General features: G+C 44.4%; 1 protein-coding gene across 3 annotated transcripts in view; it reads right to left on the bottom strand.

Moving 5' to 3' along the window:
• The window catches only part of OPHN1 (oligophrenin 1), a 125,733-nt gene that overhangs the window by 80,659 nt on the left and 18,778 nt on the right, over positions 1-26,296 (bottom strand). The window contains exons 1-5 of one of the 3 annotated variants that reach the window (XM_081847002.1): positions 19,487-19,577; positions 18,886-19,041; positions 6,278-6,373; positions 4,822-4,883; positions 4,452-4,523 (exon numbers count right to left, since the gene is read on the bottom strand). In XM_081847002.1, the coding sequence (XP_081703128.1) occupies positions 4,452-4,523; positions 4,822-4,883; positions 6,278-6,373; positions 18,886-19,041; positions 19,487-19,562 (462 nt within the window). In that variant the 5' untranslated portion in view covers positions 19,563-19,577. Of the gene's footprint in view, positions 1-4,451; positions 4,524-4,821; positions 4,884-6,277; positions 6,374-18,885; positions 19,042-19,486; positions 19,592-26,296 lie in introns of those variants that run through there. The other 2 variants (XM_081847004.1, XM_081847003.1) reach the window with 2 other exon arrangements.

Here is a 26,296-nt window from a genome sequence, read left to right as displayed (position 1 = left end):
TGAGACTTCTATTCTCCTCCCAGCACTACAAACTCTAGTTTCCTCTGAAGAGGAATCAACCATTAAACTACTCTATAATTGTTGTAGCCACCTATTTTTCCTCCAACGCTACAATTCCCAGTACTTCCTGTGACTGTTAAACCACTCTGGGAATTGTAGCTCCGTGAGAGGATTGGCTGGGGCTCCTAACAATTCCCAGCCCCCTTAACAAGGCTGCAGCTCCCAGAATTCATCGGTGGGAGCCACGACTGTTCGAAGTGGTATCCTAGCACTTTAAATGTATGGTGTGGCCTTGGCATTCATAAGGAAGAACTTTCTGGATAGGGGAAGGTGAGATGGAGGACTACAAGACTGAAAGCTACCTGCCTCTATAAGCAGCTACATAGCATCATGGCGAGGCGTTTTCCACCACACCATTCACCCAGAGATGCTAGCTTTCTACATGGAGAGGTTTCCCTTCTTCCCTGAGGAAGCATTCAGCTATCTTATCATCTCCCAACTGCACTCTTGAAGGGGTATCATCCTGGAGAAGTTACTCCTCTTTGTGCAAATGGAGCCTTATCTAGGCATACACAAGAGCCAGCTGTGCTAGCAACAAACCGCTTTTAGTAAACTTCACTGCAAAAAAAAAATTAAAAATGGGGAGATATAAAGGAGTCTAGGAGGCCATCTGCTCCATTGCATTCTCAGGCAGCCGGCCTCTTTCTAAGAAATAAAAAACAGCTTTTCTATTAAAGAGAAAGTTCATCGCCCATTCTAGATCCAATATGGCTTTTGGAACAGCTGCAATATGCTGGCAGCTTGGGACGTGCTGCCAGATGGATTTCATCTTATATACAAACCAAGCCCTTGGACTTACGCCACCCAAGACCCACTGAAAATCACTGGGACTAAGCTGCCTTAAGGATACTTAAAGCGGTTGGTGGAGATTCCTGCATTCCTGGAGGTTGAAGCAGATGTTCCTTTCCAACTCTGCAGTTCTATGATTCTAGGGTTGTGTGTAGGGTTGTATGTGTAGAACTGATACCTTCCTCCAACCATTTTTAGAGAGCATATTTTCTCCCATTGGGAAACTTGCCAGTGGTTATATAAGCATTACTGAATGCCTGGAGTTGGTGTTAACACACCCAGAGCCACCTGGAATTTGTTATATATATTTTTGCATGGTTCGGATAAGACCATGCCAGCTTGAGCTGCTGGGAGCTGGGGGTCCAACAATATCTGGAGAGCATCATGTTGGCCAATGCTGCTCCACCTCAACCAATGCACACACAAAGGGTTTATTGAAGGGTTTATCTGCAACAGTGGTTCCCCAAGTGGGAGGTAACACACCCTGGGGGACAATGGGATTACATATGAGGTGCTGAGGCAAGGTGGTTGCAGGGGACACTGGAGATGTAAATGACTATCAGATTTTGAAAAGCCGGCATCAGTTTTGTTGAATCAATTAAGCTAAGCAATTGATTGGATTTTGAATAAATGTGCAGCTAATTGTTACAGTTCCGAATTTTATTGTGTTATTGTCTTCCTCGGTGGGTCATGCAAACCGCTATTCCAAACAATGATTGTATAAGGGTAGGGTAGGGGGGTATCATGGAACCATGGCGGCAGGGGCATGAAAAAGTTTGGGAACCACCACTGCAGTTTTTGGAAGGTCTTTCTGATCTCTAGCCCAGCCACAAGGAGGAGCACTTTACAAGTAGTTTGAGACAGAAAGGGCCAATGGGGAAACATCTGTGCACAGCAGGAGGCAGTTTGTGTCTGTAAAGGGATCAGGGAACAGCCTCAGAACCTCCTATGAGAAACAGATGCTCAAAAACATGCAGCAATTCACCTATAGTGGGAGCGCTCATGGGTCTCATAATTTTGGAATGAGGTGTATCAAGAAATCTCTAAAATAATTAAATGCACTATTGTGGCTTCACCACAACTCACTTTATTGAACATACGGGATGGAGAAGTGGGAAATGTGTGCTCTAAGGAACTTCTGACTTGGATGTTGGCTGGGGCCAGAATTTCAATCGCCCAGCTATGGAAAAACTCTAGGAGACTTTAATTTTTCTTTGTGGTACGAAAGAACATGGACCTCAGTTCCAGCAGAGAAGATAATGCCTGAGGTGCAGATTCCCAGGTGGAAAACTAAGAACGTTTATTTGCAGTCTGGTGGAACTTCATTATGCATTGCCATGTTGGGCAAAATGATTCCTGCATTGCAGGGGGTTGGCTAGACTCAAGGAGGATAACTGAGCCGTCCCAAGAGTGGGGCTGGGCGTTCTGTTCTCTACATGGAGGCGTGGGCTTGAATCCCACTGCTGACACATCTGTTTTAGGGGGAAGAGTCATAGCACAGTGGTAGAGCATCTGCCTTGCATGCAGAAGATCCCAGGTTCAATCCCCACCATCGCCTACGAGATACACCCTATCTGAAATCCTGGAGAGCAATTGCAGCCCTCAGAGTAGATGGACCAGTGGTCTGACTCGGTATAGCTTCCTATGTTCCTATGTTTCAATTAAGATAAAGTAAATTTGTTGCCTTCCATGTGCTATGGAATTTGGTTATGTTTTTTAAAAAACAATGCAAAGAAGTTGGTGCTGTTAATTTGCACTACTGCAATATTCACTAAATTCCTTTTTAACATGACTCCCACATGTTTGAGACGTTTTAGTTCAGAGAAAAAGTGAAGAAGAGGCGACATGATAGAAGTTTATAAAATTATGCATGGCACACAGTAAGTGAGTAGAGGAAAGTTTTCTCCCTCTCCCAAAACACTAGAATTCCCGGACATCCAGGGAAGAATCAGGACACAGAAGAGTCCTTCTTCATGCAGCACATAGTTTTAACTATGGAACTCTCTGCCACAGGAGACAGTGATGGCCACCAAGCTAGATGGCTTTAAAAGAGCCATCTTTTAAAAATGGCAAATTAATGGATGAGGCAAGGGCTATGGACAGCTACTAGCCAGAATGGCTATGCTCTGCCTCCACAGCTGAGGCAGTAATGCTTCTCGATATCAGCTGCTGGAAACCACAGATGGGGAGGGGGCTTGTGCTTGGATCCTGCTTGCATTGGGGCATCTGACTGGCAACTGTGACAGTATAATGCTGCACTAGATGGGCCACTGGCCTGATCCGGCGGGGCTCTCCTTACGTTCTTAGGGGCAAATGAGTGTGGTCACTCTCACTTCCCTGTTTGTGAACACCCAAAGAGAAGCTACGACAGCCTTAGCATTATTTTCACTATGGCAGTTTGTTTTAAACTTTTGAAGTCTGGAAACAGAGACAAGGAAGGAGGCGAAGTGTCAAGCGTTATTGTCTGCAACTTAAAATGTCAATGACTCCAGATGGGCTGGGCTGAATCCAAGCTTGTGTGTTTGCCAAGAAGTCTCCATTTCAAGCACTTGTCCACAGCCAATTACTTTAGCCTGCTGACTAATGGGGAACTTTGACTTTTTGGTACTGGACAAAGCGAACTTTTACACTCTATGAGAGACTGCTTTACGGAGGGGACAAGGAAGAGAGTGTTTTGACCCTGCTTGCATTTTCTGTAATAAAGTTTTAATGATGAATTTAGAATGGTTTTCCATCTTCCTTACACCAGCAGACGACTGCATTTGAACAATGGCTCTTGACCCATGGTTTGCAAAACAGGTGGTAATGCCCCTTCAGGAGGGTCAGGGGAGATCACTTAGCCAAGTGCTAAGAGGCAAAAGGGTGGGGGAGGGGTGCTGGATATGTAAATGACCATCAGAATTAGAAAAGCTGGTATCATTGGATCAAGAGCATCAGTTTTGCTCTAATTCATTAAATTCAATAGTTTTAACTAGATTTTGAAGCAAGGTACAGTACAAATAATTTCCATTGTGTTATTATCTTCTTTAGTGGGTCATGCAAATGCTTTTTATAAGGTAGGGTAGCACTGGGGGCATGTTTATGGAACTGGAGGGGGGGCAGGGGGCTTGAATTTTTTTTTGGAACCACTGCCCTAGTCTTTGCCACCTGGAACATAGAAATCTGCCTTATGCTGAGTCAGACCGTGAGTCCATTCGGCTCAGCACTGTCTGTGCTGACTGGCAGAAGCTCTCCAGGGTTCCAGACAGGAAGTGCCTCTCAGCACTTCTTGGAGATGCCTTTTGGGTCACTTCCAGGTTTGGCGCCATGCACACATGGTCACCTGTCTATTGGATGTGTGTAAATCAACAGGCTGTATACCTGTTTGTTTGTTTTTTAATTCTGCTGGTTTTATCTGTATTCAGCAGATAAACATATTACTCTATTCTATGTAAATATCCCATGTAATATTTTTATGTAAATGCTTTTAGGTAATTACTTTATGCAACAAGTTTTTATTTTATTTTTCCTTTTTTCTTTAGCGCTCTATAAATTGCTAAATATATAAATTTATAAATAAGTTCCTAAGTACAAATTGAAGGGGGCAGCGGGAATTAGCTTACTTTGGTGAATCCAATTTGCTCCTTGCGGAAGTTTTCCAGCGGTTTGATCAGTAAATCACTAGCATTTTGCACCTGTAGATAAAAGTAAGAAAGTAAGGCAACATATAATTAATGAACTTTTATTTATTGCATTTCAATCCCCATTTTTTTCTCTCCAAAGAGCTCAAGGTTGTGTACATGGTTCTCCCCCTCCTCATTCACAACAACCCAGTGGGGTAGGTTAGGTGAGAGGTGGTGACTGGCCCCCAGTCACACCCAGTGAGCTTCAAGGCCAAGTGAGAATTTGGATTCAATCTGAATGCACTCACTTTGACTACAGCCCTTAAGTGTAATTATGCCAATGGAGGAACAAAGGATGGCCTATACTCACCATCATTGATCTTTCAAGTTCCACCTCTTGAAGCAGCTCTGAAAACTCCTTAAAGGATTCAGCTACGAAGGAGCGAAAAGAACAAAAATGAGTTACTTGGGACTGACTCTCTGGGGCTGCAAATTATGTACTGCAATGGCACACAGATCATTTTTATTTATTTTCGTTGTATATGTCACACACCCACACACCGCAAATAACACTAGAACTCGCAGTCATCCAATGAAGCTGAATGTTGGGAGATTTAGGACGGATGAAAGAAAATGACTCCTTCATGCAGGGCATAGTTAGACTGTGGAACTTCCTCCCACAGGAGGTAGTGATGGCCACCAATCAGGATGGCTTTAAGAGGGTTGAACAAATTTAGGCAGGGGGATGCTGTGGATGGCTCTGCTTTGCCTCCACAGTTGGTGGCAACAATACTTCTGAATACCAGTTGCTGGAAGCCACAGGAGGGGAGAGGGCTCTTGTGCTCAGGTTCTGCTCCTGTGATTCCCACTGGAGCATTTATTCAGCCACTGTGGGAACAAGATGCTGGACTAAACAGCCCATTAGCCTGATCCAGCAGGCTCTTGCTATGTTCTTATGCCAAGGATTTCTTAACTGAACTATGATAGTGGCCTGACCAGAAATGACAGATCCTTCAATCTCTCTTGCATGCTGCAACAATGAGCCAAAAGGTTTGATCAGTTGGAACAAACATCCTGCAGCAACAAGAATGCCTTGAAGGAGATGGGGAAGGAAGTCCACCACCTCAAGTAAGGTGGCAAGTAAGTGGCCTTTGCCATTATTTATGTCCCCATGCCTGTCATACATCACAAAGCTGAAACAAAGATAAGACAGTGGAATCTTCGTGGCTTTTCAGGATCGTCCCTGTGTTTCTGTTCTTCCTCTGACTCATCTTAGCATGACACTATCTGCCTGTTTCCTATCATTTCCAGAGTTTTCCAAGAGTGCTAAGACTTTCCAGCTCGTTTGATCACAGCCCTCAGCTTCTCATATCACCGTAGCAGCAGTTTCCAGTCTCCAAAACCGCTGGTGGAACAGCAGCAGTTAAAGGCAGATAATTCCCCAAATGGCTTTTAAAGGAAACAGTGCAGGGGTGCCCCCCCCGCCCCCCCACAAAATTAGCTTGGTTTTCATTAACCCAGCTTTTTTGCCAATTGCACGAATTCTTGGTTGTCTTTAAAAGGGGACTGGACAAATTCATGGAGAAAGAGTGGGCTATTGAGAGCTACAAGCCATGAAGGCTATGCTCTGCCTCTGCAGTTGGAGGCAGCAATGCTTCTAAATACCACTTGTTGGAAACCACCCAAGGGTGAGATGAAGTGTCCTAAATCCAGGAATGTTATCAATAACGGACTTCCCAGGAACTTCATGATTAGTGTGTCAGCATTTTCAAGCAGCAACACACACACACACACACACACACACACACACACGAGAAAGCACTTACCAATGTTAATCTCATCATCTGTCAGGGTGTCCCCAATAAAGTCAAACTGAAAGGACTGGAGAGTCTGGGAGAATTTCTGTACAGCCAAGGAGTAATCTAGGAAAGATGGAAAGGTTGCAGAGATAAGTATGCAAAACTGGCAATTAAAATTTGTAGAAGCTTCATTCCTGCAGACCGGGCACAGCACCTTTTGGATTCCACACTTTCCTCCGAAATAATAAGCGCAGCACACAAAGGAAAAATGCTTATTAAGCTTTAACATTAAGATTAGGGGGGAAAGAGGTCCCGGGTCCACTGCTTCATGGTTGCTCACATTGCTGCTTTTCTAGAGGGGGAAAAAGACCTTTGTATGAAAGTTATTGTTATTTATAGGACTTCTATCCTACCTTTTTCTTAAAAGAGCTTGAGGCAGCAGACATGGGTTTCCCCGTCCTCATTTAATCCCCACAACAACCTTGCAAGGTAGGTTAGGCTGAGAGGCAGTGATCGGTCCAAGGTGACCTCATGAGTTTCATGGCTGAATGGGGGGAACCGAACTCAGGTCTCTCAGGTCCTAGTCCAACACACCAGCTACTACACCACACAGGCTCTCAAAAATCGGGCAGAGGGTGGGGGAAGCAGTCAAAAGAGGCATGCTTACATCAAACATGTTGGGAGGTCATCATTGTTCTAGCCTCAATAATATCCCCCCCCCAATTCAATTACTTGACCAACCCCTGAAACGCCTTCCACAAAGCTGTACCAGCATTAAATTAAACTGCATTCAGCTTTCTGACCATCTTGTGCTGCAGACTGCCTACTGGAAAATGAAATCAGCATCCCCATAAAGCTCGTCTGTGGAAGGAAGCATGAAGTGCTCCAGAATCTCCTGGTAGACAGCTACGTTGACCCTGGAATTAATGAAGCACAGTGGACCAACACCAGCTGATGACATGGCTCCCCAAATCTCTTTTCTGATGAGAGCAGCTTTTGCATCTCATTTGGAAACCAAGGACCCAGAGTCTGGAGGAAGAATGGGGAGGCACACAATGCCAGATGCTTGAAGTCCAGTGTGAAGTTTCCACAGTCTGTGTTGATTTGGGGAGCCATGTCTTCAGCTGGTGTTGGTCCACTGTGCTTCATTAAATCCAGGGTCAATGCAGCCATCTACCAAGAGATTTTGGAGCACTTCATGCTTCCTTCCAAAGACGAGCTTTATGGGGATGCTGATTTCATTTTCCAGCATGACTTTGGCACCTGCCCACACTGCCAAAAGTACCAAAACCTGGTTCAATGCCCAAGGGATTACTGTGCTTGATTAGTCAGCAAACCCGCCTGACCTAAACCCCATAGAGAATCTATGGGGCATTGCCAAGAGAAAGATGAGAGACATGAGACCAAGCAATGCAGAAGAGCTGAAGGCTGATATTGAAGCTTCCTGGTCTTCCATAACACCTCAGCAGTGCCACTGGCTGATAGCATCCATGCCACGCCGCATTGAGGCAGTAATTGATGCAAAAGGGGCCCAAACCAACTACTGAGTATATGTGAATGCTTCTACTTCTCAGAGGTCCAATATTGCTCTATTTGCAGTCCTCATTTTGCTGATTTCATTTAATATTCTAATTTTCTGATATTGTTAATTTGGGGTTTTCATCAGCTGTATGCAATAAACATCACAATTATAACAAATAAAGGCTTGATATATCTCGCTTTGCATGTCATGAGTCTATCTCATATATTAGTTTTACCTTTTAAGTTGAATTACTGAAATAAATGAACTTTTCCACAATATTCTAATTTTTTGAGTTTCACCTGTATAAGCTAGGCGCCAAGTGGCGCCTTAAAGCTAGGTTACGGTTGCCACAACAGAATGCCTATTCACCGAGGGGTTGGACTAGATGACCCCCAGGGGTCCCTTTGCAACATTGCAATCCTTCGATTCTATGATCTCAACTACATTGCTTGACAGTAGCTTGCTCTTACAACAAATTCACTTGTCCCGGTATGCAAGAAGGAGAAACACACACAGGGGAAATGGAAATGGTATTGGCTATGGACTAAGGCAGAGGTTTTTAATCTGTAGTTGCCAGCCTGGTGCCCAGAAATCTGCACATAGACACAAATGGACCCATGCCAGTGGCAAAATGCGCCTGGCACCTTGGAAATTTCGAACTCCGAGTCGAACAGACCTCACAGAGTTGTTGTGGGAATCAAAACATTTCCAGAAGGAAAGTCACATAATGCTCATAAGCATAAGGACATAAGACCCCTGCTGGATCAGGCCAATGGCCCATCTAATCCAGTATCCTGTCCCCACAGTGGCCAACTAGATGCCTCTGTGGGAAGGAAGAAAGCAGGAGTTAAGTACCAGAACAGCTTCCCCGCCCTCCATTCTATAGTTTCCAACGACTGGTGTTGAGGCGTATGGTTGCCTCAGCTCGCAGCCCCGAGAAGCAAAACCTCCATGATTTATTTGCTTGCCAAGTCGATTTTTACAAAGTGTAGGCCTGGGAAGAGCAGCTTGTGTCCTTTGGTCTCTCATTAAAACAACAGAAAGATGAAAAGAGAAAGGGTTGTAATGAGCCAGTCCAGCTAAACTGGGCCCTTCATCACAGAATACACCCATTTTCATTTGGTTCCCCCTCCTTGTGAGCTTGGAGGAAGATCAAAGTATTATTCTTCACCCTGGCTCCAGAGCAAAGAGAGATGCACAAATAAAACAAACAGATTTTGGGTCCCAGAAACTGAGACAGAGTAAAAGCCCGGTCTGAAAGATCTAATTCCAGACAACTTGGGGATTATTCCTGAAATAAATAAAAAATGGGTACATGGAACCAATAATGATAAAGATCAGCCTGGTGCAGACTTTGGAACAGTGGATTCCAAAGTGGGGGGGGGGATTTGCACCCCCTAGGAGCAGTGGGATTACCTCAAATCCTGAGAGGCAAGGGGGTGGCAGGGAGGTGCTGGAGGTATAAACGACTATCAGACTGAAAACCTGATATCGCTGCATCACTTTTGTTAAATGAAACCATTTTGATTGGATTTTGAATAGATGTTCCTGTTTTGAATTTTATTGTGTTGATATCTTCTGAATAATGTTTTTTAAAAAAAAGATGTTTTATTTAGGCGTACTTACAAACAAACCAACGAATCAATAAGATACACACAACCACAAAATAAACCGGAAAAGTAAGGACAAAAGGAACATAAAATACCACACCTATGTGACTTTCCTCCACTTCTGAATAATGTTTTTTATAGGGTGTGGTAAAGTAGTGTGGTGGTATTGGGGATGAGTTTATAGAACCAGGGGGGAAAGACCCTCCACAAAAGTTTGGGAAGTGGATCTTTTGGCCCAGGTCCTTTGGTCAAGACCAAAGGCCTGAAAACCAGGATGTGAGGGCAGCAGAATTCTCTCTACAGTTGCTCTCTCATGACAGTAAGAAGCGAGACGTGGCCATGGCTGTTGTCTTCAGGGCCCGAGCTGCTAACTCAGCCTCTGCCTCATAACATCTGCTGCTGCCTAACCCATGCTGTGATGTCATAGCATGCATCACAACACGGCCTGAAGGTGACACAAATGAGAGTCAGTGTGGTGTTGTGGTTAGAGTGTCAGAATAAGTTCTGGGAGACCAGTCACTGTCTCTTAGCCTATGCTTGGAGCAAAAAATGGTATATAAATGCATCAATCAGGCAAAGAAAACATAGGGTACCTTGGCGTCGCAACACAAGTTACGTTTACTGGGAAAGAAACACACTGTGTTATCTCCCAACGATATGTTAAAGCTTGAAATCTTTCCCTCATCAAAATTTGGTAAGGAGAATGAGGCATGGAAGGCTTTTCTGAGAGGAAGTTGGAGGACATATTTATGGCACACCACTAACCTGTGCTGCACTGTTTTTATTGTTGCTATTACCTCTATCTTTAACAGAACTTAATAGTTTTAATTCTCTTAAATAATAGATAGATAGTTATGTAGTATTATTATTTCATTTTTATCTAAGCTTCTTGTCTGGCCAAAGACTGCCACAGAATTCCCATCATCTGTTTTTGTGTTCAACTTCACACACACATCTGCTCATGCTAACTTTTCCCTTCTGACCCTCCTCTCTTTATACTTTACTTTCCCTTCTGCTTTCCTAAAGCATCTTGCCTTTTTATTCTTAAGGCTCCAATTTCATTTTTGCACAGCGTTCTGAAATTCCAGACACTTTGGTTAATCCTGAGTTGTGTAATCCTTTTCTAAAGTCATCTGACAGGCTGCACATCCCCCACACCTTGTGCTTCCATAAAATTACACAGGGCATGGAAGAATCAATTCTTCCCCCATTGACTGCTGATCCATGTCAACCAGCTGTGCTCTACCTCCACAGTTGGAGGCAGTAATGCTTCTGAATACCAGTTGCTGGAAACCACAGGAGGGCAGAGGGCACTGGTGCCTGAATCCTGCATGCAGGTTTCCCATAATGGGCATCTGATTAGTCACTGTGGGAAGAGGATGCTGGACTAGATTAGCCATTGGTCCGATCCAAAGCATAACCTTACAATAATGGGCTCAGGTGAACCTTGGGATCACATCTTCGCCCTTCTTTCATTTTAGGATTGGCCTCAGCATGTCACATCTAACTATGGTTTACTGGAACACATAAATGGGAAGGTGTGGGTAACTCAACACAGATGCTTCTGATCTCCTTCCTGCTGCTGTGGAACTGGAAGCCCAAGGCTCATTCATTTACTACCATGGATTAGTGTCCAAGAAGAGCCACAGCCTGGCTTGAATGACAGCGGAAGCTCAAACCTCAGTTTTTGTAGTTCAACTGCTACATCACACTACACCAAGTTTTGGCTTTATGCATAATCTAACCTAGGTTTGTGGTTAAGCAGACCTCCTTAACCTCAAGCTTTAAAGTCACATTTGAGGAACAAAGCACTAGAGCTCCAGATTCAGACCACACACTAAGCCAAAGCTTAGCTCAGTGATGTGTGGCAGCTGAGCTCTGCTGGATTGGGCCAATGGCCCATCCAGTTCAGCGTCCTCTTCTTCTCACAGTGGTCAACAAGATGTCTGTGGGAAACCCACAAGCAGGATTCAAGCAGCAAAACATACTCACCTTCTATGGTTTCCAGCAACTGGTATTCAAAAGCACAGGTGCCTCCAACTATGGAGGCAGAGCATAGCCATCGTGGCTAGTAGCCTTCCACAGCCCTATCCATGAACTTGTCTAATCCTTTTTGAAAGTTATCTAGGTTGATAGCCATCACTACCTCCTGGGGGAGCAAGTTCCACAGCTGAACTCTGTGCTGTGTGAAGAATTACTTCCTTTTATCTGTTCTGAATCTTCCAACATTCAGCATCACTGGGCACCAGCAATCTCTAGTTTTATGAGAGGGCGGGGGGGATGGGACACTTTTCTCTATCCACTTCCTCTATGCCATGCATGATTTTTATAAACTTCTATAATGTCACCTAGTGGCTGTCATCTTCTCCCTGGGCGTCCACACACTGGCACTACAAACTATGCTTTGGCTCAACACCCAGCCACTCCCTGAAAGCGGGGGGGGGGGGGGGAGAGATTCTTTCCAACCATCCACAATTTAAAGTTCAGCCTTATCACCATCCTTGTGTTTTGGGTTTTCGTTCTGGTAAACTAAGAAGCATAGAACTGCACAGTTGGAAGGGATCCCCAAGGGTCATCCAGTCAAACCCCTTGCAATGCAGGAATCACAGCTAATGAACCCCTGACAGATGGCCACCCAACACCTGCTTACAAACCACCACAGAAAGAGAGTCCACCAGCTTACAATGGAGTCCATCCCACAGTTGAACAGTTCTTATTGTCAGAAAGTTCTTGCTAATGTTTAGCTGGGACACTGAAACAGTAAAAGCCCCGGTCCATTGTCATTCTTTCCTCTGGTGGCTTTTATCATTCCAGTTGTCCTTTAGCGCCTTTTGCAGCTCTTTGGGGGATCTCCCCAGGGTTTGTGAAAACAAACATAGGAGCACTCAGAACTGCAACAAATTTAAAATACCATTACTGTACCACGGATGTACTGTATATTCCACATTCTACTTTCTGCCACTGAGAGAAGGAGATATGAAGGAAGAAAGGCATGCTAAAACTGAACTAGAGCTGCACTTCCTGTTCCTATATTATGCAAGTTAAGCAAAAAGACTATATTGGGACTGAAATTCTCTTTCTCATCCCACAGCTGGAAAGGGGTGGGGGTGGGGGGAGAATAACCAAACAATGGGAGATGTGGTGTATTAGTGCATTTGAAAAAGCACTCTTAAATCTCTAACTTTTTCTCATTAAAATATTTACAATGGTATCCTTTTTATAGAACTTGTGCTGCAATTGTAAAAATGCGCCCTAATTCCACTTAAATTTGCCGAACCTGGACGTGAGCTTCAGCCCCTTTGGTTCTCCAGTCTTAGTTTTGTTCAGTCACTTTTGTGCAGAATTTTTGAAAGAATACACAAAAGGTGGACAAAAAAAAAAAACATGAATTTTGTATGCGCATTTTTAACAGAGTACACAGTCCTGAACATATCCATCTATAAAAAGGTTATTTTTGTGCATCTTTTAGGTATGTTTTTAAAAAAGATGCTCCCTCCATGAATTTGTCTAATCCTCTTTTCATGCCCATCTAAATTGGTGGCTATCACTGCCTCCTCGGGAACAAGTTCCAAAGTCTGACTCTGGATTGTGTGGAAAAAGTCCAGCAGTGACTCAAGTATAAAGGCTGCAAAAAATCAGTGAACCAGTATGACAGAGGTTACATTTGCACTGGGATTATACTCTTAATAGACACACACTTAGCCAAGTCAGATTTGTCTTGGCATGAGCTGGGACTTTAAAATGGGGGGGGGGGGAGAGATCCCTGAAAAAGACACAGGAAAGGGGGATGTAGAACAACAAGGTAATTCAGGGGCCCCTTTATCAGAGAGAGATCTTACAAACTTGTGCTTTCATGCAACATGACATAATGGATATGGAAAAGCTTTTCACACACCAGGTTGCAAAGGGGGCAGGGGGGGGGAGAGACACAATCCCACCACATGTTGTTCCCACTTGGTTTCCACGCGGTTGGATTGTTCCAGCCACATATGTATAAATATGGTGGTTTTGGCAATTTCTACTTGCACAAGCCCTGCCTGCTCTTCATCTGCACTCAGACAGCTATGGGGGTTTGAAGGGGGGGGAGGAGGCAAGGAGAGGAGGAGTGAGTGGGATTCCTGGCAACAACCTGTGGAAAAAATATACAGTATATGAAAAGCTGTCTAGCATCCCAGTTGCCTAGGCCTTTTGGAGTTTATGAGCAGGCTGTTAATCTGATTAAGACAATGGCAGTGAGGAAACAGTCCAGACTTCAGCAGATGCCCTCCCATTGCACCCCAGAACATTTTTTAAACCAAACAAACTCATTCTACAAGGAACCGGGGAAGATGCAGTAATTAAAGCACGTTTCTTCTCCTTTCTCCCATACTGAGACTTTTTCCAGTTAGCTCCCTTATCATGTAGACTTTATTTTATTTATTTAGTTATAATAAATATTCACAGTGCTATTTTTCTGGAAAAAGAGGTGTCGGGACTCACTATGAACGCCTCCCTTGTTCTCTTATAATGGTAAGAGCGCCCACCTGAAAGGGGCTAGAACTGAGTTCCAGCTGAAAAAAGGCCCAGAATATTTATATACTACTATATCACGAAAACACATCAGTCACTGCCTCTCAGCCTAGCCCAACCTTACAGGGTTGTTGTGGGGATTAAATGAAGAGGGGGAGAATCAAGTAGGTCACCTTGATCTCCTTAGAGAAAAAGGTGGGATATAAATGCAAAAAATAAATCTGTAGCCACAAACCTCTTGGGAAATTGTGTGTGTGTGTTTCAGAAACACACACTTGCAATCATGCTTATAAATGAGGCCCTTAAGCTTACAGAAAGCCTGAGCAGATGAACATTCTAATTTTTTTAAGGCATTTAGTATTTAGAGATAAATTACAGTTGCCTAGTGAGCAGGGAGAGAACACATTTTTGTTTTAAAACAACCAGCCAGCTAAAGTGGGCCAGCTGCAGGAACTGAGAGAACGAAAACCGATAAAATTTGTAGACCTGTTGCCAGAACCTCAAGCAAAGACATAATTTACTGAATATGTCTGGAGCATGACTTTTTGTGCTTGGAACTGTGTACTTCATATACACAAATGCACATTCAGGCTCCAGGATGCTGAGCTCAGCCCCAGGACATCCTTTCATGTGCTGTTGTATGCATGCAAGAGAAAACTGCATAGCTATTTTTTTTCTGCAGAGTATTTATTCATGCAGCAGTTTCCAGAGTAGCAAACAAGATAAAATACTTGGGGGGGGGGAGGGGGGATCAAGATTTAATATGCTACAGCTTGTTAAAAATAATAAGCCTAGGAGAATAAACACAGCTTTGACTGGCACTGAAAACGGCTCTCTTTGGTATACCTGGGTCCTAAACTGTAAAGTATTTTAAACATTTTGAACCATGCTCAGGAATAGACTAGACAGCAAGGAGGTTTTTCCAATAATTGAAGAGATAGTGGAACAATCTTCAAAGGAAGCCCCACAGACAACCTATTAAAGTCATGAATTCTTGGTGTTGGTGGCACATGAATAACTGGGGAGCTGAAGAGCAGCAGCCCAAAGCCAGAAGGTGGCAGCTGTAGAGACCACTCCAGCCCTCCAGCATGGTGTTGTGATTAAGAATGCTGGACTGGGGGAGACCATGGTTTGAATCCTCACTCATTCAGGAAGCCCACTTGGGCCAATCATTACCTCTCAGCTTAACCTACCTCACAGGGTTGTTGTGGGGATAAAATGGGCACCACCTTGAGCTCCTTGGAGGAAAAGGGTGGTACATATAAAGGCTCTTAGGTTCTTATACTTAATCCTCTTTCAAAGCCTTCCAAGTCAGTGACCATCACTGCCTCCTGTGGGAGGGAGTTCCATAGTTTAATGTCAGTTGCAAAGCCCAACACCCACATTTTCTCTGCAATATCTCTTTTCTGCTTGGTGAAGCAGACAAATTGCTTTTAAAGCATGTAAGCAGCCTATGGATTATTTTTTTTAGCAGTCAGTCCACTGCCACCACCAAAACATATCCTAACCTAGACAGCACATGTAACAGACTGTGTTTGGGGTAGAACTCCTGTTACAAATACAGTAAGATATTTTGTGAGATTAAACAGCTTATTAAGCCTTCTGAAAATCCCGTCATGGCCAGAAGCCACTGCAGGACAGACAATTACAGATTAATCAAGCAAAGGAACGAGGAAATGGCCCTGCGGGATTAGATTGCTTCCTTGATGAAAGAAACAAAACTGATTATATCTGCATTCCAGAGAGCAAATGCAGTATTTGTGTTCAACGTACGCAGCAGACAGGTGCAGGGTGCTTAGTTTTATATATTTATTTTCTTGAATCTATACTCTGCCTTTTTCCCAATCACTGAACCCAAGGTGTGCACACCAGAACTTCTTAGCTCTCAACAAGAGGGTACTCTCCTATGCTTTAAATTTCACAAGACTCAGTCTCTGTCAATTGTAAGAAAAATAAGACCTAAGATGATCAGGCAAATGGCCCATCTAGTCTAACATCTTGTGTTTACAATGGGAAACCCTTGATATGAGGGCCCATCCTCAGACGCCTTCCCTATAAAGAGCAGTGTGAAACAGGGCTGTGTTCTCGCCCCAACCCTCTTTGGCATATTCTTCTCCCTGTTGTTCTCATACTGAAAATGATGTGTGAGAGGCAGACATGGAAGCCGGTCAACGGTGCCTCCACCAGGCAAGGTCAAAGTCCTCCTGGAAGGGAACAGCTGCTGCCCCTTCTGCAGCCCATGTGGCCCATCTCCTCAGAGGCCAACAAGCGCTGGGCGAAAAGTAGGGCAGTCTCCCATCCTCAGCACCATCTGTGACTCAATCCTACTCACAATGAAGCTCCTTGTGACACTTCCAGAGTGCAGCCCACCAATAAAAGGCCCATTGTCCTTTCCTTCAATGCTCATATGGGATAGAATCTGTACTTCCCATGCTCTGTCATATGATACTTTTCCCTCCAGAAGAGATTATAGCACAGTGATTTGAAAGCCGAAGTATTTAGTATGTGCCTGTTACCTGTGATGGCGTTATGGAGCGGAGAACTGGACCACGACAGAGCAACAGGAACAGGACATACCATGGAAAGTACAATGTTAATGAATTATCATTAAAAGATAATAACTGGATACGACAAAGATCAAAAGTTATGGATGCAGTGGGAAAGGATGCAAAGTTAAAGTGGGCATGTGGCCTGAGACGATGCAGGCTGATGGAGTAAAGCAGTGCTACTGTGGAGACCCTGCAATTTCAAAAGGCCAAGGGGATGACCATGTATGTGATGGGTGGACCATATAAACTATAGATTCTAAAGCATGGGTAGGCAAACTAAGGCCCTATCACCTTCTAAATCCGTCCCATGGATTTAGAATCAGCGTGTTTTTACATGAGTAGAATGTGTCCTTTTATTTAAAATGCATCTCTGGGTTATTTGTGGGGCCTGCCTGGTGTTTTTTACATGAGTAGAATGTATGCTTTTATTTAAAATGGATCTCTGGGTTATTTGTGGGGTGTAAGAATTCATTCATTATTATTATTTTTCAAAATATAATCTGCCCCCCCCCCAAGGTCTGAGGGACAGTGGACTGGCCCCCTGCTGAAAAAGTTTGCTGACTCCTGATCTAAAGCTAGAAGAGGGACTTGTGCGGATTCAGGAAACAACAGAAAGCAATGGAGAGAAATTGAAGAGACCTTTATCCAAACATGGATGAAAGGTGCTACAGAAGCAGAATAAGGAAGTCAAGCCACATTCAGCACCAACTCTGTCACTCTGCTGCAAGTTTCAAAAATATGAGACGGCCTATTCCTGGCCAAATCCAACAAAGTGCTTGACAATGCTTATGTCCCAATTTCATTTGTTATTTCTACTTTTTATTGCATTTATATCCCACTTTTGCTCCATGAAGCTCAAGGTGGCATTTCATAGTTCTCATCATTTTATCCACACAGCAACCCTGTGAAGTATGTTAGGCTGAGCGGCAGTGACAAGCACAAAGGTCACACCCAGTGAGATTTATGGCTAAGTGGGGATTTGAACCCTGGTCTGTCAGATCCCTATTCCAACATGCTAAAAAGTGCCACAGGGTTCACTTTTAAAATCATAACTGCATCAAAGAACTGTACAGACAAGGTTATTTTTGGAAAGAGTTTTGGCCTCAGGTATATTTAGCCTTAGTATTCTGGCCACCAAACCACCAAGAGTTTCTGAGAAGATCCGAGGCAAGAAAGTAACATCACACCGGCATGTTTAGCCCTTTCCCCTAAAAAATAAATAAAATGATATTGACCAAAATACAGCTTTAGCTGTCTCATCCTTAGAAGGATATGTAAGCCACTGATAGGAAGAAAAAAAATCCCCAATGTTCAAATACAGTACAATCTCTTCTTAATCGGGGACATTGGTTCCAAGGGCTCCACATATGCAAGAAAATTGCTATAATCAAACCATTGGAACCGCCCCACAGCTAGGTATGAAGGGGGAGAGAGCACCCCCAGGAATTTCAGAACCGGCCCAACAAGCAAGGTGGAAAGCTTGAAAACTCTTTTTTGCACCAGGTAACCCCGGTCAGACCCAGTGTGAAAAGAGCTTTGATGCTCTCCACCTTGCTTAGGACTTGACTACATGAAACTTACCTCCCACAGGAGGCAGAAATGGCCACTAACTTGGATAGCTTTAAAAGAGGATTGGACAAATTCATGTAGACGGCTATCAAGGGCGATCAGCCATAGTTGCTATGCTCTGTTGCCACAGTTGCAGGGAGCAGTGCTTCTGAATGCCAGTTGTTGGGAACCACAGGAGGGGAGAGTTGCTCTTGGGATCGGGTCCTGCTTGCAGATTTCCCATTGAGGCATCTGGTTGGCCACTGTGAGGACAAAATGCTTCACTTGGATGGGCTACTGACTTGATTTAGGAGGGCTCTTCTAACATGGGCCAAAGAAACAAACTTGAACCCCGGGGGCAAAACTGGACACCTTCATCTACCCTACTTGCAATAAAACATGTCTCTCCCGTATTGGTCTCTTCAGCCACAGCAAGAATTGTAACTCCAACGGTTTGACTTCACCCCCAAAGGAACACTCTTCCATTGCCTCCCAAGACAGATGGATGCCAACAATGTTACTTGTACAAAAACCCCTTTTTTAAAAAAAAGAGTAAAGTGTGCATGGGGGGGGGGGGACAGCAACCCTTAACGATTTAGAAAGGCTCTAGCAGCAAAGAAAGGGCTTTGCACTGTCGGAAGACTGATGAGCTGTCACACAAATTCTCTGTACTCATGAATCAATCAATCATATATATATATATATATATATATATATATAAATATATATATATATATAAAAACACATACATGAGAGGGGGGATGGAGATTTGTAATGCACACTACATTTGACATGCAGATTGAAATGTTAATGCTAAACAAAATACAAGCTACAGAACCTGAGAAAGGGCACTGCACACACACGACTTTTCATGCCAAGGAAAAACAGCAACCGTACCAAAGCAATGGATTGTAAATTCCAGACATATTTCCTGGGGACTTCCTAGGATGGCCCTGTGCCTATTAACACAATAGGCGTCCATCTTTCTTTCTTTCTTTCTTTCTTTCTTTCTTTCTTTCTTTTTGCTGCTGCTGCTGTTGTTGTTAGTTAACCCTTTGGTTAAGATGAACAGCCTTGACTTGGCAGGCTCCCATGAGGCGGGGGGGGGGGGATCAGCCACACAATAAAGGCCAGGGGTCAGCAACCTTTTTCAGCTGTGAGCCAGTCCACTCTCCCTCAGACCATGTGGTGAGCCTGACTATATTTTGAGGGGGTAAATGAACAAATTCCTATGTCCCACAAATAACCCAGAGATACATTTTAAATAAAAGCACACATTCTACTCATGTAAAAACACCAGGCAGGCCCCACAAATAACCCAGAGATGCATTTTAAATAAAATGACACATTCTACTTATGTAAAAACATGCTGATTCCCGGACCGTCCACAGGCCAGATTTAGAAGGCGATTGGGCTGGATCCGGCCCCCGGGCCTTAGGTTGCCTACCCATGATTAAGGCCATGCCTGCTCCTAGAAGGCAAGGGTTTCCTGACCTACCATGCCAGATTATTTTAGGAACATTCCTGATTCCTCTTCTTTGGTAAGAAGCATATGCGGACCACAGGTGCAACATTCTTGTGTAAATAAATATGCTGGGCTTAATTAGAGCCAAAATTAAACACACACACACACACAGGGAGGGAGGGAGGGAGGGGGGGGATGCAAATGTTGGCCTGGACGCTGTTTTCACCACAGCAACCTTTAGCAACACAATTACATGATGCAAAAGTACCTTATGTTGTTACAGTCCAACTCAAAGATCTTCTAGAAGCTGGAACAGGCAAACAAAAGAAAATCAATCACCAGCAGGCTGCCCTTCAGGCTGCCCAAAAGCAAAGGGTGTCTGCTAGGGACTTCTGCATTGTTGGCATCTTTCTTCAAAGGAGCACAGGTGGAAGGGCTGCAGCTGAGTGACAGAACATCTGCTTAGCACACAGAAGCACGCCTAATGACTTCTCCACGTAGAACTAGGAAAGACTCCTTCCTGAAACCCTGGAGAGTTGGTTAGAACTAAATACCACAGGATCACAACATGTGGGAATTTGGTTCCAAGGCTTCTGCATCTACACAAAAATTGCATATACCCAATCTATCCTGCCCTTCCTCCCCAAAGGGGTCCAGGGCTGCAACATTCTATTGCCATGTCTCATGTCTTTAAAAAACATGATAAACATTGCAAACAAACAGAATGTCAAAACAGGTGAGCTGAACCAAAAAAGTTTCACCTTGCTTAGCCAGCAAAGTGGATATTGCTTTGACCTATAAAGTCTTATGTGGCTTGGAACCCCAATACCTTAAAAGCATTGCCTCTCCCCACATGAAACTACCCTAACCCTGTGATCATCATCTGAGACCCTTCTTTGTATGCCCCCTCCTCAGAAGTTTGGAAGGTGGCAACACGAGAACGGGGCCTTTTCCATGGTGGCTCCCCACTTACAGAATGCTCTCTCTCCAGTGAGGTTTGCTAAGCATCACCTTTACATATGGGGGGGATGGGAGTTATCTCTTTGTGTTTTTCTTTTGTTCTTGTTTTTATTATGTATTTTGTGTTTTTATATTGTACTTGTTGTGAATTGCCCTGATACCTATGAATGAAGGGAAGTATACAAAATTAATAAATTTAATAGTGATATTAATAATATCTTCAGGAGAAAGGCAAAAACATTCCCTTTCAACCAGGTCTTTGGCTTTATATATGGCCTTTTAGTGTAGGAAGGGTGTTTTAATGTATTCCCCACCGCACCCCTAGTTTTAATGTAGGTAGGTAAGTTGCTTTGAGTTGCCATGGCAAAAAGGTGACCAATAAAATAAATAGTAATAATCTTCCAATGAATGCCTAGAGCAACATGCAAAACTGAAGAGGGGTCCTGCAAGACTTCTGCTTATTATAGCAAGCAACCACTTCTCCTCAAGACTGCAGAAGGCGGACGATTTCAGAATTTCCTCCTTGAGAGTTCTCCGCAGGACAAACCAAGGCAGGAAGCCAAATGAGTCACCCTGGCCAAGTGGGAAATCTCACAAGCAATTCAATGAGCTATCCAAGTAAACTCAGCTACGTTCTTCCCAGAGCAAAGTCTCATTATTTTATGGCAAGGAAGGAAAACACATGCACCCTGGACAGAAGCTTGTGTTTTCATTGTTTGCGCAATGCAAAGCCCCACCAGCCTCTTTGCAAAGCTGCCTTGAGAAAGTGTTAGAAGGCACACCCAAGCTGTGTCTTTGAGGTGGGGGACCCACTAAAATTTCAGCTCTCTCCTTCCCATGCCCAACGCATCGCTGTTGGAGTGGGAAGCAAAACATACAGAGAAGGAGCAAGTCAGAGAGCATATCCAAAAGTTCCACTGTTAACTCTTAGAACCTAAGAAGAACCTGCTGAAACAGGCCAATGGTCCAGCTCCCTATTCCAGCACCCTGCTCTTACAATTAGGCAACAAGATGCCCCATTGGGAAACCAAGGAGAAGAACATGGGCACAAAAGCAAATCTCTACTCCTGTGGTTTCCAGCAACTGGTATTCGGAATCATTGCTACCTCCAGCTGTGGCTGGTAACCATCAACTGCCCTCTCCTCCATGAATTTGTCTCATTCTCTTTTAAAACCACCCAAGTCGGTGGCCATTACTGCCTCCTGAGGGAGGGAGTTCCACAGTTTAACTATGCACTGCATGAAAAAGTACCATATTTTTTGCTCTATAATACGCACCAGACCACAAGACACACCTAATTTTTGGAGGAGGAAAACAAGAAAAAAAATATTCTGAATCTCAGAAGCCAGAACAGCAAGAGGGATCGCTGCACAGTGAAAGCAGCAATTCCTCTTGCTGTTCTGGCTTCTGGGATAGCTGTGCAGCCTGCATTCACTCCATAAGATGCACACACATTTCCCCTTACTTTTTAGGAGGGAAAAGTGAGTCTTATAGAGCAAAAAATACGGTACTTCCTTTCATGTGTCCTGAATCTTCTAACATTCAATTTCATCAGATGTTCTAGAATTATGAGGGAGAATTTTCCCCCCTCTACCCACTTTCTCCATGGCATGCATACTTTTATAAACTTCTATTGTGTTGTCTCTTGGTCACTTTTTCTCTAGAATGAGAAGTCCCAAACTCTGCAACCTCTCCTTCAAGGGGGGGGGGTCACTCCACCACCTTGATTGATCTGGTTGCCCTTTTCTGAACGTTTTCCAAATCTGCAATATCCTTTTTTAACGTGAGGTGACCAGGACTGTGCACAGTGCTCCAAATGTGGTTGCACCGTAGATTTGTATAATGGTATTATGGCTTTGTCTTATCGACATTCACACATGACAAAAGTGACTGCTCTGCTCCAAAGCCACAAACAGCTGGAACTCATCAGGCTGGGCTGAAAATCTGCTGGCAGAAATCTTGGTTCTGGAATGCTAAGATGCAGCTCACGAAGGACATGAGGTCACCAAACTGCTCACAAGCACCAGAGAACACGTTGTCCAGTACATCCCACATTAAAAGTAAGATACAGGGCTTAGCAACATCTTCAGAGAACTCCACCATGCATTAGCCCATGGAAGGTCTTCAAATAATAGCAAAGAGACAGAACACTGTGACCTGCTCCTAGTCCGTTTATGCATTTATAAGCAGAAAAGTTGGAATATTGGGAGCTGCCTTATACTGACTCAGGCTTTTGGTCCATCAAGCTCAGTACTGTCAACATTGACTGGCAGCAGCTCTACAGGATATCAGGCCAGATTCTCAAGAATCATTATACCTAGGCCACTGTTTCTATCCTTGGAAGAGCTCACATGTGTTGTTCATTAAAAGAGCTGGGGACTTTGCTTTCAAATAAAGAACAATAACATGTGTCTGTCCAGCAATACAGTTCGATCACTCCTTACGCACTTTTAACTTGTGTGATTTCAGCCTTACGTGGTTGATGGCTGCCCAGTTGAAATCACACAAGTTAAACACACAGAAGGTGAAGAGTTTGAAAGCTCTTTCTGCACAGGGTTTTCCCAGCAGAGAAAGAGCTTTTAATCTCTCAGGCTTGCTTACTGGGTTCTGAGATGCTCTCAAAGTCCTCTCGGCACACAGCTCTGGAAATGTAAGAATGTTCGCGTGGGGGCGATTCCAAGCAGGCAGTTGGATAATACACTTTTTTTGTGTATACATGCCATTCCCGGATCATAACCCCCACGCAAGACGTGATCATACCGTGCTGGTAAAAGCTGGCTCCTGGTAGATGCAGCAAGCAAATTCTTGCAGGAAATTCTGCAGAAATAGAGACATATCTATGGCTTTTACCAAAAGAGTGAATGTAACAGACCATGGCAGCCCCTAGCCTCTTCCTCCTCCTCCTTTCTCCCTACATGTCTTGGGGGGGGGGGAATGACGGACGAGACTCTGGTCATGATGAAACTTCCAGGCCACCACACTTCATCGTCTGCCAAATCTGGAGAGTGGGGGAGGAGGAAGTGTCAAGCCTCAAAGCACACTTTTTTTGTTCTACTGGATATGACCAAGGAAGACAGGAGACAGGCAGAAGGAGGAGAGGGAGGATGCTAATTTTGGAAGCAGCCCACCAGCTCCAGTAATGATCACCTTCAACCCAAAAGACAACACTTAAGTCAGAAGGGATGTTTTGAAAAGGAGACTAGCAATCTCTCCTCTTCCGGGAAGCCAGTATAAACATTATGTCCTCCCTATGGCAGGCTGATCCACTTGGAAGAGTTAACAGTGACTCATTTTGACTCACAGCAGGCAGTGCCATGGCCTATGGGGCAGAGACCTTTAGCGTGGCAAAAGGCCACAAATAGCTTCTCAAAGCAATGCCTGCCACACAGATCATTACCCCAGGGAGGGGGCTTTGGGCGCACTATGTGGATAAGAACTTCAGAAAAGCGCTGCTGGATCAGGCCAATGGCCCATCTAGTCCAACATCCTCTTCTAACAGTGGCCACCAAGAGACCTTTTTAGGAAACCAGGAAGCAGAACACGCACACAAGGGCAACACTTTTCCTATCTTCCAGCAACTGGTATTCAGAAGCATTGCTGCCTCTGACCACGGAAACAGAGCAGTGTCATCCTGACCAGCAGCCATCAACGGAGCTCTCCTCCATGCAGTGTTCAGAACTACCGTATTTTTCGCTCTATAAGACACACTTTTCCCCTCCTAAAAAGTAAGGGGAAATGTGTGTGTGTCTTATGGAGCAAATGCAGGCGGGAGGCTCTGCTCAGCGCTCCCTTTAAAGAGCTGCCCTTCTCCCTCCTCGGGGAAAAGCCCCAAAGAGCCGCACACACACTCCGCGCGCTCTTTAAAGGGAGCACGGCTCTTGGGGGAGCCTTAGCCGCGCACAGCCTCTCCCGGGCAGTGGGAGCCTTCATCCCGCTGCCCGGGAGAGGCTGCATGCGGCTATCCCATAAGCCAGGACAGCAAGTGGATCACTGCGCAGCGATCCTGCTTGCTGTCCTGGCTTCTGGGATTCAGAATATTTTTTTTCTTGGTAGTCAGGCACCAGGTGCATTTTGCACCGAAAAGGGTACAGTGAAGCTGCCTGCCTGATGTCAATAGGCAGGGAGTTCCAGAGTGCAGGGTTCTGCCACACTGAAAGCTCCTATAAATGTGAACTAGGTAGTATATGTGGCACGTGAGATGAAGTCTCCCCTTTTGTAACTGTGGCATGATGCAACCAGTTTTCCCACATCTATATCTGCATGTGAAAGAAGCAAAACAAAAAAAGGATAATTTTAAAACTCCCAATATATTCACAAAGCAAAAAAAGAAGTTCAAGCATCTAACTCTTTCCCCCCCTAGAGCCTCTAGACCTCAGCTCCCAGGAGCCAAGGTGGTCAGGGATAAGGGGAGATGGAGTCCATCTGGGGGGCCACAAGCTTCCATCTGGGGGGCCACAAGCTTCCCACTCTATAGAATGAGTTAAAAGGCCTTTGCAGCGAGAAAACAAAACAAAATTGTCTTGGGAGGACCTAGGCTGTTTTGAGCCAGAAGCAATGCAGCAAAGGGATCAGGCTTCAATACAGGAGATTTCCTGGACTTAAGACCCATTTCCTAAAGTTCTGCACCAACAGCAACCGGCTCTGAGAATCCCCAGTTTTAAAAAAAGATGAACTGTTCCCAACTGGGGCTGTGCCTAACCCAGTCCTTCCCTTTCTCATAAAGATTTCTTCCCGTGCAAAAGTAGTTTCCTGTGGCGTTTCTGAACCATTTTTAAACTTCTTCTGAATTTTGGTGTTTTGTGGAGAGAAGGGCAAGTTTACTTTATCATTTCAAAGAGACCATTGGAGGGGGGAATTGATTTCTTTCCAGTAGCATTTTTTCCAGCCTCCCTAGATGTCTCAGCTGTAAAAGAAAATAAAAGCTCCAAGAGATCAGTTTCCTTGTGACATCTTCCCCCGAGCTTTAATTGAACTACAGCAAGCTGTAGAGGTTGGCTACAGCAGGGCGGAGACTGGTTTTGTTTACAGAAAGTCCATCCTTTTACATTAAAATAAAATCAATGTCCAGACTAGATAGCATTCTGCTCACACAAGGCCTGACTCCCTTGGTTGAGTCAACGATTATAGGTAACATCAAAATCACAGATCACGCCCCAGTAGAAGCTACCCTTAAAATAGGAGAGGAAACATGAACCAGCACAACATAGTCCTTCAGTCCCATCCTAACTCAATCAATCAATCAATCAATCAATCAGAGAGAGTCTCACAAGAACTCTCCAAAACTACTTTAAATAAAAGGACATAGACAATATTATAACTGCTCCTTTGGGACACAATGAAAGCAGTCACCAGAGGAGCCTGCATAAAAGAGAAAGCATCCCTTAAAAAACAAAGCTCAAAAATTAGCAAAAATAGAACAAGATATCACAGCCCTCTCATCACACCACAAACAAACAGGAGCTAAAAGACTCTGCTGCTGGAGAAAAGACAGGAACACTTTCTTCTTACACAACTTAAAAAGGTAAAGGTACCCCTGACCGTTAGGTCCAGTAACAGACACCACTGGGGTTGCACGCTCATCTCGCTCTATAGGCCAAGGGAGCCGGCGTTTGTCCGCAGACAGCTTCTGGGTCATGTGGCCAGCATGACTAAGCTGCTTCTGGCAAACCAGAGAAGCGCACGGAAACGCTGTTTACCTTCCCGCCGGAGCGGTACCTATTTATCTACTTGCACTTTGACGTGCTTTCGAACTGCTAGGTGGGCAGAAGCAGGGACCAAGCAATGGGAGCTCAACCTGTCGCAGGGATTTGAACCACCGACCTTCTGATCGGCAAGTCCTAGGCTCTGGTTTAGACCACAGCACCACACAGCTTAGCAACCAAT

This window comes from Podarcis erhardii, assembly GCF_964252035.2.
Source record: "Podarcis erhardii genome assembly, chromosome: Z".
In the NCBI taxonomy this organism is placed as follows: domain Eukaryota; kingdom Metazoa; phylum Chordata; class Lepidosauria; order Squamata; family Lacertidae; genus Podarcis; species Podarcis erhardii.
This window is presented reverse-complemented; position numbering and strand designations above follow the sequence as displayed.